Raw genomic sequence first — 19,510 nt, 5'->3', positions numbered from 1 at the left:
CTGGGCGACAGAGCAAGACTCCGTCTCAAAAAAAAAAAAAAGAAGAGTCACTAATTAGCAATTTTTCTTATTACAAATACATGATGACTAATGATATTAATATTCTAGTTCATTCAAGCTAACGGTGGACGGAAGGTTTTGGCTACCTACGTGGACAGTGTCCATTGAGAAACAGCCTCTCCTGTTTAGCCCCTGCTGTTTGTGCCCCACTGAGAGTCATGGGACAAAGAAAAGTGATATTTATACTTTGTCGTTTGTTCCAGTACATCTTGTATCATCAATACTTACTTATTACTTCCCAAAAGGAAGTGTGAACCTTGGTAGCTTGAATTACCTTTCCACCTGCAACATCACTAAATTAGTATAATCCATACAATATCACTTCATTACAAATTATTCCCATTATCATTTAGTTTCCAAACATTTTCCAATTAGAAACAAGTTGGTAGTTATGTCCCACAATTTAGTAAATAGTATTCAATTTGGGAAGTAAAATATTTTTATTTTATTTGTAAAAGTCAGTATATAGTTTCATCATAATATTTTAAAATATTATAATTATAACCTCTACATATAACCCAACTTCTACTATCATCGTTTGTTTATTTACAACTGTCCTTTACTTTTCAGGAATGTTCTCAGCCCAGCCTCTCCTATAAGCAGCTGCTCAACAAGAGCTAAGATCTTTTTTTTAAACCAAGATTCACTTCTTTTTCTTTTTTCTTTTTGTTTGTTTTTATATTTCTTTATTTTTTAAATTTAAATAGTTTTGGGGAAATTTAATTTAATTTTGGAGGGTTTTGGTTACATGGATAAGTTCCTCAGTGGTGATTTCTGAGATTGTGGTGCACCCCTCACCTGAGCTGTGTACACTGTACCCAGTGTGTAGCCTTTTATCTCTCATGCCCTCCCACCCTTTCCTCTGAGTCCCCAAAGTCCATTATATGATTCTCATGCCTGTGAGTCCTCATGAGACCTAATATCTTAAAATGGGAATTTTCTCAGTTCTCTTCCATTAGTTTTATCTTCACTACCTACACACAATTTCAGATTTACCCTTCTGTGATAAGCTCTCTTTTTTGGTATATGCCTGTTGCTCCAAATCCTTATTTCATTAATATCTACCCAAATTTATAAGGGTATAGCTAACATTTCTTTATAAGAATCAAGGTAAGGGGAAATGTCTTTGAAGAAAAATTAAGAATAATGGCATAGTAATTTCCTTAGAAGTCAACTACAAACTTACAGATAATGGCAACTTCTAGCTCAAAGATTCTATGTTTTTAAAGCAGAAAGATAAATGAAATGTAAATTGAGAAAAGTACCTTAACAAGTGTGATGTGTGTGTCTAAGATCCCATGCAAAGAAAATTTAAAAGACAAAAGGAAATCTGGAGAGATCTAGATGCATTTTCTGTCTCTGGAACAGATGAGGTTAATATGTAGGTAGGACATGAGACAGAATGAGATACCCGAGAGAATGAACCCATAACTCTACAGAGAACAGAACAGCAAAGGGGGAAGAAGCAAAATTATGAAACGAGGGCGAGTTTCCAAGGAACAAGAAAAGAAAGAGCACAATTGTGTGGGGGAAAAATGAGACAAGTTAAAGTCTGAAAGGAGATGCATCTTGCCAGAGATTTGCAATTACATAAGGCAAAAGAGAAGGACCAAGGAAATGTTTTCTCTCTAATAGTCAGGGAGAAAAAGCTGTTAACAGGGTTGTGAAAAGGCAGATGCTTTTCATGTATCCTTTCCCTCTTTCTCCTTTCCAAAAACTGCAGCTGTTGTCAGTTAACCAGACAGGAGACCATTTGAATGTGGAACACCAAACAAGAATAGGGAAATCAGTAATTAGAGTATATTTTTCTAAAATCTAGATCTACTAAAATGTTCAGGTCTAAAGGTCTTAGGAACTCATAGATAGGACTATGGAACTCTTACTCTCTGTCTTTGAGATATCCTGTAGGATAGTTTCTGCTTCTGAAGCCCCAAACCAGAGTGTGCATGTGTACGTGTGTGTATGTGTGTATGTTTAGTATGAATATTAATATAGAATACAATAGTATTCATAGTCATATATATTTTATCTTCTATATAAAAATGTATAGAAGAAAAGGTGTAACTTTGATTACTAGAATGGATAGATTCACCTTAATCCTTTCAGAAGTGTTAGAAAACTAAGTATTTACAATTTACCTTCCCAGGTATTGAAAATATAATCACAGTTAAGATGTCTAGAAACATTTTGAGTTTTCTTAAGTGATTATTAAAGAAAATTTGGTGTCCTTCACTAAAGAATGTAGTTTCCAACTTACAAATTCAACACCTGAAACAGTTAATATAGTATGCAATATACATTCATTCATGAATAAAATAAGCATGTATCCAGATCTCACATGAAGTACAATCTAGGGAAGGTAACATTACATTTCTGATATTTCTTTGATTGTTTTCTCCCCTCTCTTCTCCATTATCTTTTTCTGAAACTTCTATTTATCAAACCCAAGACCTCTATTGATTTTCTACGACTCATCCTTAATCTCTCATTTATCTCTAATACTTTAAGAATTTGTTTCATTTTGACATACTTTTAAACTAAATTTTATTTTAATTTAGGCAGTTTTGAAGTCCATGAGCTTTTCTTCTCTGTTCCTGAATGTCATGGTTAATACTGAACGTCAACTCGACTGGATTGAAGGATGTAAAGCATTGTTCCTGCATATGTCTGTGAGGGTGTTGCCAAAGGAGATTAACATTTGAGTCAGTGGACTGGGAGAGGCAGACCCACCCTCAATCTGGATGGGCACCATCTAATCAGCTGCCTCAGCATGGCTAGCATAAAAGCAGACAGAGCAATGTGGAAGGACTAGACTGTCTGAGTCTTCTGGCCTTCATCTTTCTCCGGTGCTAGATGCTTCCCGCCCTTGAACATCAGACTTCAAGTTCTTCAGCATTTGGATTTTTGGGACTTACACCAGTGGCTTGTGAGGGGCCTCTTGGGCCTTTGGTCACGGACTAAATGTTGTACTGTCGGCTTCCCTACTTATGAGGTTTTGGGACTTGGACTGGCTTCCTTGCTCCTCAGCTTGCAGATGGCCGTGTGATTTCACCTGCTAATCACGTGAGTCAATACTCCTTAATAAACTCCCTTTCATATATATATCTATCGTGTTAGTCCTCTCCTTCTAGAGAATCTTGATTAACACACTACATTAGGTTCTTTATTTTATTTATTTATTTATTTATTTATTTATTTATTTTTGAGATGGAGTCTCGCTGTCTCCCAGGTTGGAGTGTAGTGGTGCGATCTCGGCTCACTGCAAGCTCCGCCTCCCGGGTTCACACCATTCTCCTGCCTCAGCCTCCCGAGTAGCTGGGACTACAGGTGCCCGCCACCTCGCCCGGCTAATTTTTTGTATTTTCAATAGAGATGGGATTTCATCATGTTAGCCAGGATGGTCTCGATCTCCTTACCTTGTGATCCGCTGGCCTCGGCCTCCCAAAGTGCTGGGATTACAGGCGTGAGCCACCGCACCCAGCCTGCATTAGGTTCTTGCTTTATATGTGCAATATTATTCATTTTCGGTTAGACTTTATCTTTTATTATCTAGCATCTATTTTCACTACATATTCAACTTTTTTAAAACTTTGGACTTTCTTCAAGTTTTCTTCAAATACCAGGAGATCCTTGGTTGTTCACTTGTAGACACCGTTTATGATAGCCCCTTCCACCATTAATTTAAAAGCTCTTGGACAAAACGGAAAGGGAAAGGAAGGGAAGGGGAAGGGGAAGGGGAAGGAGAGGAGAGGGGAAGGCAGGGGAGGTTAGGGGAGGGGAGGGAAGGGGAGGAGGAGCTAGAAAGTCTGACTACGACATGTGGGATTTCTCCATGTGGATGAAGTTATTTGAAGGCAGGTTTCTCTTTAGGCTGAGCAGGTGTAGGAAGCCAGATGTAACCAAGGAGACCCCACATGGAGAAAGGCTTAACTCTGGGTTCCACTCTCACAATTGTCATCCTAGTTCTCCCAAGGCAACTACTCCCCCGGCTCTGACCCCATTTCTTTAGAGAATGACTCTGTAATTATTTTTCTTCTGGGCATCCAGGAATTTCAGCATTCTGCAGCAGAAACAGGGGATCAATAATCTTGTATGTAAGTCTTCAATTTATGCCCCTGTATTCAGGCCCTTCCACAAGCTTGCCCTCAGTTATAGTGTTTCCAAATTCCTGACAAATATTAATTTTTGGTATTCAGGAAAGATCAATCAGAATTGGCAGGAATTCTCAGGAATTTCCAAACTTGTAAGCAGTTTTGCATTTTTCATAACACATTATTTATATATTTTAAAATAATAAAAAAAATCAAACTGCAACCATGAAAATTTTTCTGTGATGGGATCACACTGAATGTTTCAGAGATTTTCTGTAACAAAAACAGCATAATAATAAATACATGGCTTGTTATTATATACCCATATATTGTGATGAAATATCTTTCAATAACATGTGAAAATAATTTCTTCCTGATAAAGACATTTGATAACACAAAATGTCACAAAAAGGCAACTCCACCGATCAGCGTTTCCTGCTCTTGCTTTTGACTTGACATCAATAGTGCCATGGGCTGAATTGGGTCCCCCTAAATTTTATATGTTAAAGTCCTAACCCTACAGAATGTGACCACAGAATGTGGATGTATTTGGAGATAAGGTCTTTAAAGAAGTAATTAAATTAAAATAAGGTCTTTAGGGTGAGCACACTAATTCAGTATGACTAATGTCCTTATAAGAAGAGGAAATTTGGGAACAGATTTCCTGGATTACATGGAGGGGGGACCAAGTGAAGACACAGGCCCGAAAGAGAGGCCTCAGAAGAAACCAATCCTGCTGACACCTTGATCTCAGGCTTCTAGCCTCCTTGTGAGAAAACAAATTTCTGTTGTTTAAGCTCCCCATTCAATGATTCTTTGTTATGGCAACCTTAGGCAATCAGCACATGAAGATGCCTCCAAGTGAGCAGCACTTTTACGTTGATTGTTAAGCTTTAATTCTTGCATTCCTGATTTTGCAACTGATTTCTCTTTGGATTCAGAACTTGTAAAAGGTTATACATTCTCCCAGAAATATCAGGAAGAAATATCCACTTGTATTTGTCAAATCTGAGCTTTCCCATAGGACAGTTTATCTGCTACAAACTGTCCACATTAGTTCAACATTGAAGTTGCCCTATCAATTTCCTGGATCCGCTCTTCAATCCACTGCCCGTCTTTCCCCAGAAATGTATTGCAATCTCTTGACCATTTATGGCTCCTTTCTCTTATTTTGATTGCATGGGATAATATTTCTTTGGCAAGGAAAGGGAGACATGTTCATGAGCTTAATATACCACATTAAACCTGAGAAACTCCAGGAATATTACGTCTCTCCTTTTTTTTTTTTGGTAGATTTTGTGTGTATCCACTGAAAGGAAAGGAGAAGATAGAATATTATTTTCAGATCTGTAGAGAATTATTTCTAATATAATCTTAGTCTCACTTCAAACTCATGTATGTAGCAATAAGGCTGAAATTTTATAACTGAAATTAATTTGTATCCCAAACCGCCCTTATATTAAAAAATACTAAAATAATAATTTCAGTCAATTTTATAATTATCTTAGTCAATTCAGGATTACCCTAGATAATCTAGGTTTTGACACTTCCTCTCTTCCTGGAATTAAACTCAGTGTCCCAACAAGCATTTTATTTCAGTGGTTTGCTGATGCAGCCTTCCCTAAAGCAATGGGCACTAGACTCAAGTTCTATTCTTTCTCACTTCCACCAGTCTAAATCCAGATCTGTATTATCTCACCCTTGATAAATTTAGTGGTCTACATACCATTTTTCCAAGCTGTAGGGTGGTCTCCACATGACTTCAATCACTACATGATTCTGGAGTAGGGATCTTAAATAGCAGCTGCTGAGCACTGTGAAATTTCATGCATGGGCATGTAAGATTTGGTGAATGCTCTGAAAGTACTATATTGTGTGTGTGTGTGTGTGTGCGTGTGCGTGTGCATGTATACACATATGTATTTCTGGAAAAAGGTCCCTAGTTTTCATTAAATTTTCAAAATAATAAAAAATATTGTACTACTTAATTTGACCCATTCTTCTAAGTTACCTCAGTCATCACTGGACTCTAAGTATAAGAACCATATTTTCCTAGTTATTTACTCTCCCACTCATCCACCAAACTCTTTTGTATTTTTCTTTTACTTTCCTCACATCTCCTCACTTATCCTTACTTTCAACTCTTTCCCTGAGAAAATAGGTGTAATCAGAAGAGGCATTCCATAAACTTCCACCACTTCATCCTTCCATTCATCCACCTTGGAGCCAACCACTCTGCCTGTTACTGTGGTTGAAGAGAGCTTGTGCCAAGCAAAGGTCAATCCCTCTATTTTTGAATCACCCACTTCCCTCTCTTCTCAAGGACATCACTCAAGTAAAACCCCACTTTACCTTCTGCATCACCAATTTTCCCTTTCTTGCATCTTTCCCCTTAGCATGCAAACATGCTTTTGATATTTCTCCCACAGAAAGCCAAAGTACTTGATGGTTTGTCTATGTCTCCACCCAAATCTTATCTTGAATTGTAGCTCCCACAATGCCCGCGTGTTGTGGGAGGGGCCTGGTGGGAGGTAATTGAATCACGGGGTGGGTCTTTCCCATGCTGTTCTTGTAATAGTGCATAAATCTCATGAGATCTGATGGTTTTACAAGGGGGAGTTTCCCTGTGCAAGCTCTGTTTTTGCCTGCTGCCACCATTGTAAGACATGACTTGCTCCTTCTTGCCTTCTGCCATGATTGTGAGGCCTCCCTGGCCATATGGAACTGTGAGTCCATAATTTATCTCCTTTGCATTTATCATTTTCTAAAGCAATATATATTTTACTGAACTATGTTTTACCTGACTATTTTATTATCTGTTTCAAATCAAAGAATGCAAGCTCCATGAGGGCAGGAATTTTGGTGTATTATTCACTGCTTTATTATCAGAACTTAAAATGGTGCTGGGTAGATAGTAAGTTCCTTATAAATATTTGCAGAAGAATTAAATAAATGAATCTTAATCTACACTGTAGCAGCATTTGATTCTGTTAATTATACCCTCTTCCTTGAAAGATCTTCTTCACTTGTTTTCCAGATGACATGCTCTCCAATTTTTCTCCTATTTCAATAGCTTCTTCTTCCAGTCCGTTTTTATCCCATTTGTTCCTCAAAACTCCAAACTCTTAATGTTGGCACGCCCCAGAATTATGGGCTGAACTGGCTGAACTGAAAGGGGTGTATGTTATTGAGAGTTTTGCTGAGCAGAACCATCATAATAACCCTGACACCTTCTTCTTGACTTATGTGTGAAAGAAATTTCTCTTTTATTTAAGCCACCATTATTTTAGAACTTGCACACAATCAAATTCATATGTGAAAGTCCTTAATCCTAGTCCTTCAGAATGTAAGTAACCTTATTTTCAGATAGGGTTTCTACAGAGGAAATCAACTTAAAATGAGATTATTAGCATTGGCCCTAATCCAAAATGACGGATGTCCTTATGTAAAGTGAATATTTGGAGACATGCACACACCAGGGAGAATGCTAGCTGAAGGTCATGATAGAGATAGAAGTGATACTTCTACCAGCCAAAGGTTGCTTGCAAGTGACCTGAAACCAGGGGAGAGGCATGGATCAGATTCTTCCTCACAGCTCTCAGAAGGAGCCTACCCTGTTGACACCTTGCTCTAGCACTTTTTGTCTCCAGAACTGTGAGACAATAGATTTCTTTGTTTGAGACACCTGGTCTGTGGTGCCTTCTTATGACGGCACTCAGAAATAAAAACACTCAAGGATTATGTGTTGAGGTTTCTATTTTTGCTGTGTTTTGTTTTTTAGTAACACTTCATCTCTTGCTGATCTCATCCAGTCTTGTGTTTCTGAATCCCATCTATATGCGAGGTCTCCCACTTGCCCATCTGCAGCTCAGCATCTCCTCTTCATGACATCTCCAACTCCCTACCCAACATCAGCCTTAGTGCATCCAAACTAAGCTCACCTTTCCCTGAAACCTTGCTCCTCCCAGTCTTCTCTGTCTCACTTATTAGCAACCCATCCTTCAAGTTGCCTCAGGTGATTTACCTTTGATATCATTCTTGACTTTCCTCCTTCTTGAACTCCTGGCCTCAAGCAATCCTCCTGCCTTGGCCTTCTAAAGTGCTGGGATTGCAGGCATGACCCACCATGCTTGGCCTCTCCTCCTTGTTGTCTTCAGTCTATTTGCAGAAAACCTGACTCTCTTTTCAAGATATATTCAGATACCCCTTCTCAATACCTCCAGTGCTTCTGCCTTGGTGGCACCATCATCTGCCACTTGATTTATAGCACTTGCCCCCTAGTTTGTCCTCCTGCTTCCACCCTTAGCACTCCTTTACTCTATTCCCATTAGAGTATCTAGAAAGATCCTGTTAAAATGCAGTTCAGAAAATATCACACCTCTGTCCAAGACTCTGCAGTATCTCATCTCACTTCACAAACAATTACAGTGGCCTGTGAGGCCCTACAAGGTCCAGTCCTTAGTAACCTCTTTGACCTCCTCTCCTACTCAGTCCCTGTCCAGCTCACCCTGCTCCAGCCACATGGGCTTCCTTGCTGTCCAGATATGCCAGGACTGTTCCCTCATTTGCACTTGCTGTTCCCTCAGCCCAGAACAATCTCTCAAATAGCTACATAGCACATCATAATCATTCAGTGAATATTTCTTCAATGAATTTCTTGAAGCAATAGGAAATACATTGAAAAGATTTATATTAATAAAATAAAATTAAAACTCTTTAGTTTCACTCAAATTATGGTTCCATTTCATCTTTACAAGCTTCTTACGTACACTTAATACTCAGCAATTGTCTGTTTTCACTGCAGTGCTTCTCATAAAAATGTCACTTAATAAATATGTAATAATTTGAAGAATCAGATAAGAACAAGAGATACAAGGAGCTCAATTTACTTCAATTTGTGAAAACTGCTTTGCAATTACTGGTAGTTCTAGACTAGTTCCTCCCAATGTAGCCATTTGTCCTAATTGCAGCAAACAAAACCAAGCAAAACTTTGCCTTCTGGGAATAATGCTTCTTCATTAATGGTAAGGCTCTGACTCTCACTCTCTTTATTATTTGTTTAAGCTTTTTGGATGAGAATTTAAGATCCAAGCCTGGAGTTTTTTTTAATCACTATATAAATTTATTCTTTCCTTGTTTTATATTAATAGAGTCTTAGTTTTAAGTTGGGTACATGATTACCCAGAAAAACAAAACAAAACAAAGAAAACATACTACATTTCCCAGACTCTCTTGCAAATGACTGGCCATAAGACTATGTTCCAGTAAAGGGGATGTTAGTATAAGATATCGGTTCAAAGAGAACTGGCATATACTATTTGCTCCCTTTTTTCTGTGCCTCTTCCTATAGCCTGTTGCCTGGAATGCATACATGATGGCTGGAACACTAGCTGTAATTTTGGATCATGAGGAAAAGTGCCACACCGTTGGAGATGAGGGATGAGCTGAAAGGGGTGTATGTTATTGAGAGTTTTGCTGAGCAGAACCATCATAATAACCCTGACACCTTCTTCTTGACTTATGTGTGAAAGAAATTTCTCTTTTATTTAAGCCACCATTATTTTAGGACTTGCACACAATCAAATACCACAAAAGCTATCTAGTGCCAAGAACTTTAGAGCTAAAATGAGTTACTGCTGAACCATATAAAATAATCAAACAAAAAAATTATCTGCAGTGATAATCAAAAGTCTTTATTTTCTCTATTTGAGTTCTTAAAATTATTTTGGAAAAATAGTTATGTCTTTAGATGTACTTTCACAGAAGGAAGCTCATATGACCAAAGCAATATTCTGAGTAATTATGGCAAAAATATTTATTATTGAACAACTGTTTCATTCACTTCACATTTTACACATACTTAACACAAGCAGAAAGGGAAGGTTCAATGTCAGAAGCAGGGGTCGTTCTCCTTAACTGAAAGACTATCAGGAGAGAGCCTTTGGTGATTAGCAATCCAAATTTGAGATTTTTAAAAATACCATTAAAAATAAAGGTTGCCTATAAAATATGGGGACACATAATATTTTCTGAAAATCTTTTTGGAAGAATGTCTTTTTATCTTCATTGTTACTATCTTAGACATTTTGAGGTTTATTTAACACAGCATTCCATCTGCTTAACATTCAAATTTAGCCACACTGATTATCTGTTCTACTCTCCTGAATAGTTAAGTACACTCTATAAATAAACACATCAATTTTGCTCTATTACTACTCTTCCAAAAAAGTCTTATATAATTGGAATTAACCTAGCATTTACTTATCATTAAATATATTTTTTTTTGTTAGAAAGGATATACAGCATATGAAATTGCAGGCTTTTTATGAGTTAAAGACAAAATGTAGAACTCTCAAATAATATTTACAATGTAAACATCACAGTTATTACATTAGCTAGAATACGTCACAACATTCACAACACAATACATTTTATTTGGTTTGGATATTGAAGTTTTTTTCTTGAATTACTGATGTAGAACTCAAAATTTAATTATGTTGCGTATCGTTTTCCTTCAAGAATTCTGAAAAAGAAAAAATTGTTGCTTTAGGCATAAAATATATTTTATTTCTAGCATCTTAGTTTCATTCACTGATTTACTTATCTGATAAACACTTATTTCTCTTTGTCCCTTGTTAGCAGCCCGTAGCAGGGGATCATGTCCTGGGACGTATCAAGAGAGCAGCTTCTACAGGACTGATTATCAGAGAGGAACTGGAATGTGAAAAGACGTCTAACTAACCATTATTAATGATTCACTTGTAATTTTCACAAATGGACGACCCACATGATTTCCTCTTCAAAGAATTTGTCCAAAGTCACCCATTTAAAAAAGAAAAGGATGGAAGATGGAATCTCATAAGTGATCTTATCATTTACAAAGCACAGTGTGATTAATCAATTCTCCTTTATATTTTAGTGCCTACTCTCTTTCTTAATTTGATGGAGAAGGCTTCTCATAAACACTCTTTCAAAAAGCTGTATGTAATTAACGTTCTTCTTTGAGCAAAGGGACTTGTTTCTCTGAAATGTCTATAAAAGATAAGGAGTTTATGTGAGTCACATTCCTGCCTCTGCCTTTCTCTTAGAGGTCGAAGAGTAATTAGTGGACAAAAGCAGTCAGTTAGTCTTCCCAGACACCATGTCCACTCTTGATGACACTTGAAAACCTTAGATAACTCCATCAGGAACTGAGGTAAGGCCGTGAATTGCCTTTAGTTCGAGCATGGGTGATTTTAATCTCCTTAACCTAGTCAGGGATTGGAATCTGGCTCGCCTTCAGGCTTTATGAATAAAGTTTTATTGGAACACAGTCACTCTTATTCATTTTACATCTAACTGTGGCTGCTTTTGTGCTACGATAGCAGAGTTAAGTCATTATAACAGAAACTAGATGGCCCACAAAGCCAAACATATTTTACTCCATAGCCCTTTGAAATCCGCTAATCTTTCATATGGTGACAGCATGAAATTTCTTTAAGCACTTGCCCAGTATTATAGATTTTTTATGAGCTAATGTAGATAATAATGTGACATAACTCAGGAAAGAAATATGTCTTGAACCCACATTTATATAAAATCAATTTTGATAGCAAGCTTATTACTTCACAAAGAAAAAAGTCTATCCATGTTTTTTCTGCTAAAAAAAAATGTTTACAGAGAATGCTATTGGAGTCATGTAGGTAAAACAAACTTACAGGTAAAACAAGCTGAATTTTACTTTTGCTGTAAGAAGTCTGCCATGTTTCAAGGAATATAGTTAGACCCAGAATGCCCTGATATTTTCATGATAATGGGCCATGCTCTAATTTGGTGGTATTTCCCTGTACTTACTTAAGTGAGGTGCTAACAGTCAATTGTGGGACTAAACCTTCAATTAATAAAAGCAGCATGGGTTGATCCTCAAAAGGAAAGCCCATTTTTTCTTGTCAGTCTGAGTCAGTCTCCTCTGTTTTTTTTATCTTGATACAAATGTAGAAATAACCCCAGGTGAACCAGGAACACTATTCAGATCTCAAAACGTTTGCTTATTGTGAGTGTGCTCTTTTATGAGATCAAAAAATTGCATGAATCATTCTAAGCTGTTTACTGGGTTGGGGTCCACTGTTGTAGGAGTGTCTGTCTTGGATGAGGTCTCATGATGAGAAACTCTTTAACCCTAAGACGTTTCTTACTAAGCGACTCTTAGCTACTTATATAATCAGAGACTGCCGTAAGAATACAGAAGGAATGCACAAATATACCCACCACTGGGAAGTTGTCATCAGCTTTGCTCCAAAGGGCTTTTTCATCATTTTTCTAGCACTTCTGGAAAGTCAGGGGATTCTCCCTCACTGCTGCAGAGCAGAAAAACATTGTGCATATTAAGGCTCTCAGATGAGAAAGGTTCTAAAGAAACTATTTTGACATAATGGCTGTGCTGTTCTCTGTGCTCTGAAAGTGTATTGGGGGCTAAACAATTACCTTTGAAGTTTGTTAGTACCTATGAATTATTTATCCATCTTAAGAGTTTCTAAAATTATTCTTACAGAATTATCATCTGTAATGGGCAAAGAAAGTCATCTTGTCTGATCACACCCAAACAGAATTATCCTTAATACTCATCATTTAAACAAAAACAATTGGAATAAAAAGACAGAACACTACACTGTTTATGTATTGTGTCCGATGTTTACACACCACAGAGAGATACCGATTTTACAGAATCTAAATATACAAAATACCTAATGGTTTAATTTGATTAAATAAGAGTATTGAATATGCACATGAAGTGAGTTTCACATGTTACCAAATTGCAATTGACTATGCTTTACATGTTTTAAAAATCATCACTTTTGATGAAACTTGCTCCTAGATTCAGACTAGATGTCTCTATAGTCATCATTTTTAACACTGGCAGCACAGTAACGTCAACTGGGGAACTCTTAAAAGAAATGAATGCCTAGGGCCACACCACGGAGGACACTGATTTCCTGGCAATTGGTTTGGGGAAAGGCCCAGACATCGGTATTTTTAAAGTTCTGCAGGGTAGTCTAATGTCAGCCAAGGTTGAGAATCACTGCTTCATGTGGTATAGATAGTGAGATAGAGAGGTCTTCATGTGCAGCTTCTATTTTGAAAGTCAGTCATGATTTCTCATTTTAGCAAGTTCTTTTTCTTTACCTCCTCTTTCCATTCAGAATTGAGTTCAAATATTTCTTTACAGCCATTTGTTTTCTAAGGCGGGTATAGTTGTCTGTGAAGACTGCATCTGAGTGACGTTTGACTGGCACAGGGTCTTCTGAGATGTTGCTGCTAAGGAACATGAGGAAAAGGAAATCAAAGAGTTTTCACAAGAAATGATAAATACACACATGTTCCAAGTTTTTTGGAGCCACATAAAAAGGAATTCCCACGGCCAACTAATTTTCTATCATAAAAAGACTGAAAGAAAAATACAACTGAACCTAAGGATGAAGGCGAAGCAAGGAATCATCTGTCATATTTTGGCACGACCTGGGAATGTTTTATGACACATTCTGTACAGCTGAGCAAAAAATTCATCCAAAAATAAAAATTTGGGGATAGCTGAAGTTGTGCTCTGCCACTGGGAGAAAACCTTTTTAAAAAAACATAGTTACTTCTTTAGAAGCTATGCTACCCTGAGCAACGTCATCTAAATATTTGACTGTTAACCATTTGGCATTCTCCATTTAGTTTGAGCAGGAAGTAAAAGGAATATTCTATGGTTGACCTTAACATTTACCTCAGTCTATTCTATGTCTTCTTGATTGTTTTACTGAGTCTTGTTCAATTTGATTGCAGATTGGTAAACGATTGCTACTTGAGAAAAACGTGTGTCTGGAGTCAATGAGTACGATATTATGAAAAAGTCTTAATCCATGGGCTTGATAGATATTATTGAACAATACAAGTTATTTCATTTAACTAAATTAAACATTATCAATGAGTTTTCAATTTCAAACAAGGTAAATAGCTTGTTAAGAGTGAAAATACAATATTCAGGTTGAATAAGAACACATTTTATAAAAATAATAAGTTTCTTTACCTAACACGTTTTCCCATAAGAGACTCAAGGTACTTTTTGGCAGAAAGTTGACCCAAGAGTTTACTGAAGTCACTGGTGAAAACTCCATCAGCATGCCTGGCATTTCTAAAACAAGGAAGAAAAAAATAGCTATTATTTTGTAAATGGCTTTCTAGAATATTATTGTGGCTCATTAAATAACAAAAAATTATGGGTTTATTATGAAAGCTTCTCATTAAAACTAAAGTTCAAAAGGAGATTTCTTAACTCCCTAACAAAAGAGATCTAGTCACTTATATCAAGATATACCCTGTATTTCTAGCCCAAGACACTGAAAAATTAAAGAAACAGGCATTTCTAGAAGCACATTTCAATATTCCTTCATGGTTGAATCTTTATAACTACTTTTTTCTAAGAAATATTGGTGTAAAAATATGATCTATTTAAATAGGCTGCTATTTGTACATGGTGCTTTGTGTCTGCCCCACTGAATAAAGACATACACAATGGGAAAATATTCTGATTTTGGAAAGTTCATAAACCCCAGTATAGCTTTTTTTTTTCTTTTTCCAAAATACTTGGAAACAATACCTCTTAAGATAGAGAAGGCATTAAAGCCTATCATTCTACCTTTTCTCTTTCAAATGAAGAACCTTTTATACTTTGTCTATACCAAGTCCTGTAGAGCTACTTGGTCTGTACTTGAAATGATGCTCAGACAAGCAGTTCTATCAGCTCTAACTATCAGATACCTTTTCTTTATATAGAGACAAAACTCCTCAGCAACTCTTCATCATTGGAATGCTAAATGCTGGAGTTTTATCAGAATTGGTACAATCTGTAATGTTGTAATTATGTGCAACAGAATGGAAGTGAATGATGTGTTCATCCTGGCTTGTTACAACCTTTCAGTATGAAAATCATGTACAGCTGTAAGAGCTGCAATAAATCAGGATGAATGAAGCCATGACACATGGAAACCTCTAGTGTTTTGCTATTGGAATAGCTTCGTGGTGAGATAAAATTAGCACGTTTGTAATTCTTAAATACATTTGCTAAAATAAAACTCACTGGATAGTTTTATAAAAAATAAACTCACCTGGATACATCATAATAGGGTGTGTCATTTTCAGCTAATGCATTTTGCAAGATGTCCATGTCTTCTTTTAATGAAACTTGATCAGGTTCATTTGCTCCCTCAAAGGGTAGTCTGTCACCCAACCTGATAGGGAAGGTTACACGAGAAGTATAATACATTCCTTTTTCAGAAGACAGTGCGAGCGGTTCCGCAACCATTTAAAATAAGATACTTAAACTCTTGGGAAGTATTACCCAGTCACAATATGAGAATAACATAATTTGACTTAATGGCTCACATAGTTAATGAGAGCATAAATAGGAAATTCCTATTGTCCTACAAAGTAGATGTCATATGACTTTTATAAGCTGAATATACAAAACGTAAGAGCTACTTAATTCAATCTTATCGAAGCATTAAGCAAACTATACTTCTTTGGTGTACTTTACTATGCCAAGAATATCTTCACTTTGCAAAGTCAAATTTCACATGTAGAAAGATTTTATGCAAAATAGAAACTTGGAAAAAACTAATACTGAATGAAAACTGGTAACAATTTATGTATTTGGTGATGTTCAGTATCACCTGTTCCAAACATCTCTGAAGAATGGAATATTAATTGCTTCTCTCTCTCTCTAGACCCTCAAGCTTTGCTTCAAACATTTACCTTGGCATGATATATTTCTCTGTATTGGCAAAATTCAAATAATGTCTCCATAGATGAATAGCTCATCTATGAAGATGAATTTGAATTCAATAAATTTTATGGGACCTTCCGGTTTCTAATCTTATGTATTAACACAACTTTAATAAGGGATGTACAATGTTACACTGAAGGACTAAGAATAGTCATATGCATACATGGAATACGACTATATTTGTAGATGCCTGCATATTTCAATTACTGACAACTCTTATACTTTTGTGTGTACAGATTTTCACTGTTAGGGCAAACCTCCAAGGAGTGTGTCAGCTCCTGGACACTGCGTATCTTTCAGTGATTTGGGAGTTGGGAGTCACTAGCAAGTAGTCCTCTGTGGGTCTGAAGCTTAGCAATCAACAGAAATGTCAGCATTCTTATGATTGTTCATCTGCTGTGATAGAACTTCAGATGAAACCATTTTATTTAGTTATCGAAGCAACACAGGAGCTGTATTTAAACAAATTTCACAGAGAACACTAATAGCTAAGAGGTTATTCTCTCTATTGAGCATAAGTCTACCTTAATCAAAAAATCAAGAATGAGCAAATAAGCAAAAAAAAAAAAAAAAAAACCAACTGAATTATTATTTTTCCTTTGGAGATATAGCGGTGCCCGTAAACCGAAAAGAAAAATTCAAGCTAATGTAGTTTTCATTTACTGTTTACTTCTTTAGCATACATTAAGAAAGTTTTAAATATGAGTTATATTATACTTTCTAGATTTGAAATACATAATATAACATATAGAACAATAAAACTAAGGATTTATGGTTCAAAGTATATCAAAATTTACCCATTGGGGGAGTGTATCTCAATAGATCAATTACCTCATATTTAATATTGGCAAATTGACTCTGCCTAGATAGATTTCTGTGCAACATGATTTTATACATGTTTCACTAATCAACTGCTAATCTTATGATTATTTACTGATTAATCTTGAAAAATAAACTAAAATGTGGTTGGCAACTAAACTGCTTTTTCTCCACCAGAAATTGAACTGACTTAACAATGGATAAAAGCTTATTATTCATCTAAAATTGGTGTTGAATAAAAAGAAAGTCAGAGCCTCCTTTCACCATGTTTGGGAATGTGATCCACTCAGCCCATAAAACTAATCACTGACAGTGTCTCTCATGCCCTGAAAGTGAATTCCAGGATTCAGAATGACCTGACGTTGACCTCTCACTCAACACATCAAGCAAAAATGTAAATTAATAATACATAATTTATACTATTCAGTTGTCCAACAAAACATATAGGAAATTCCCATTTAGATGAAGAAGGAATGCTCAGATGTCTGAATTGAAAGGGAGCTTACCCGAGAGCAGAAGGTGCCCTGTAAAGAGGCCACGCCGACGTCTGTGAGAACAGCACACTGAGAAGGGTCAGAAGCACAAGGAGCTGGGCCTTATTTCTGGTGTCCATTTCTGTGCCTCTAAAGAGAGAATCACCTTAGTTCTTCCAACCACAGATGTCACCAGCAAGGTAATTCTGAGTGCCTAGCAGTAATTTTCAATGGCTCTTGAAGAGTTTGTAAAGAGTAATTTTCCTCTTGTAGAAAGAGATAAATTGCAAGATGATACATTCAAAAATCAATATTTCTCTCAGTGACAGGTACTTGAATAAAAAGTAGAATCCTTTTCACCTGCTGTCTGGGCACATGGTTGGCCCCAGTATCTATTGAATGCCATACTTCTATAGTGCTGGAAATAACCCTGGGGACAATCTTTTCATAACAGGGCTGTACCACCCAGGCTTAGTGTATTTTTTGACGAAGGAAACAGCTTCAAGACATTGATTTTCTTCGCTTTAAGATTTCAGTATCTGATTAATATAAGACTGGGGTATCATCTATTTAATAATTCTTCTGCTCGTGTTTGTACAAATGTATAAATATAATATGTATATATACATATAATTTTTTAAAAGATTTTGGATCTACATTACTTTTTCCTCTTTCAATTGTAGATATTACTGGAAACTTATTTCCTTACACCTGAATTTGAACATCTTAACTCAGTAGTGAATATTAATACTCAAAATATCACTGAATCATATATTGTCACTGAAATGAATTTTTCCATCAAAGGAAAATATATGTTAAAAGCAAAACTTGCATTTCTTGCATTTAATCAACTTACACATTTCATTTCTAGTTTCTAGATTAAAAATTTAGGAGTTCAAGGTCTGTTTCTCTTGCTGCCTATAAAAATTACAAAATTTAAACTTAAGGCAAAAATTAAATGCATCTTAGATTCACCTAACCAACATATGAAATAGGAAAAAAAAAAGCAGTGTAAAAATAAGTTGAAAATTTCAAAAGCAAATGTGCCCACTGAAATTTTCAGTCAAAAATCTACATACAAGTAAACTTGATTTGAATGAATTATTTTTGAAAATCAGTATTCAGTAAAAGAGCAAGCAGAGTAAAGCATCTTACAAACAAAAGAATTCAGAAAATCTATCTATATGAGAGAAATTGAAGTATTTCTATCCTTACCAGGTGACTTGAGAAACTTGTCTTTTTGCTATTGCAAAAGCAGAGCACTATCAAATTCTTTTCAATAGAGAGAAAAATTCAGTATGTTGTAAGAAAAGTTTCAGAGGCAGGAGGGAAAAAGAAGAGGAAAGGTAAAGTTTTCACTTACCTTGCCCACTCGTGCTCCCCAGGAGCTGCCTGTTCTGGTTTGTTTTGGAGCTGTCTTAGGTGCTGAAGTCCTGGGAGTAAGAGGAAGGCTCCACCAGTTCTCTGCCCTTAGCAATGGCTAAGGGTTGGCTGTTACTGCCTGCTGGTGCTTCTCACTCTACCCTGACCAGCATTTCAAAGCCCATCATTTTATAGGGCTTATACTTGGGACTGAGCAATCACAAAGCGCTCTGAAAGACGTCACAGTATGACGGCCATGGGATGAATAGTGCTTGAAGTTCTTACTTAATTGTCATTATGTCTAATTTATATAAGTTTATAGTGAGTAACTTCAAGATGTAAGATAAGAGGAAATTTACTTTTGTTTAAACAAACAAAGTAGCAAGCTCAATGTGAAATGTTTTAACCTTTACTTAATTGTAGTGAAATAAGAAAATGATTGTAGTGTTATAGCCATGGCCACTGGGATTCCTTCAGAAAATAAAGACTTCATGTGTAGAAACAAATGCAGAAAGCAACAAACACTTATGTTCATTATGCTTATAAATGTGTAATTATACTTTATTACCTAATATCAATTCTGTTAATATTTTTAATTTGTATGCTATTCATATAGATCCAGATTTAATCTTTCTTGAAATCTATCCTAACTTTAAAAGCTCTAGAGATAACTTTCACCTTTCTATTATTACATTTCCTTTTTGTTGAAACTAATCCCAAGATAAATGTTTCAGAAAGTCTCTAAGATAGTAAGATATACACGCTGTTGTACAAAGCAGTAGAAGTAGTGCTATTTCATATTTGTATAGAAAGCAGTAGAAGTAGTGCTATTTCGTATTTGTATAAAAAGGCACAATTCCCAATGCACTTTTACATACACTGTGTCAAATGATCCAAAAAAT

The 19,510-nt window shown here is 36.1% G+C and overlaps 1 protein-coding gene across 4 annotated transcripts; it reads right to left on the bottom strand.

Moving 5' to 3' along the window:
• Positions 1–9,821: 9,821 nt before the first annotated feature.
• VIP (vasoactive intestinal peptide) lies at positions 9,822–18,774 on the bottom strand. Of its 4 annotated transcripts, none has more exons than XM_015137084.3 (7): positions 18,610–18,772; positions 17,280–17,396; positions 15,278–15,400; positions 14,200–14,304; positions 13,314–13,445; positions 12,399–12,484; positions 9,822–10,674 (listed from the first exon to the last, which is right to left on the bottom strand). In XM_015137084.3, exons 2-6 carry the CDS (start codon positions 17,384–17,386, stop codon positions 12,442–12,444), a joined length of 510 nt encoding a protein of 169 aa, XP_014992570.1. In that variant the 5' UTR covers positions 17,387–17,396; positions 18,610–18,772; the 3' UTR covers positions 9,822–10,674; positions 12,399–12,441.
• Positions 18,775–19,510: the final 736 nt, after the last annotated feature.

This window comes from Macaca mulatta, chromosome 4 (assembly GCF_049350105.2).
Source record: "Macaca mulatta isolate MMU2019108-1 chromosome 4, T2T-MMU8v2.0, whole genome shotgun sequence".
NCBI lineage: Eukaryota > Metazoa > Chordata > Mammalia > Primates > Cercopithecidae > Macaca > Macaca mulatta.
Note: the sequence above shows the minus strand (reverse complement) of the source record. Positions and strands in the feature narration are given on the sequence as shown.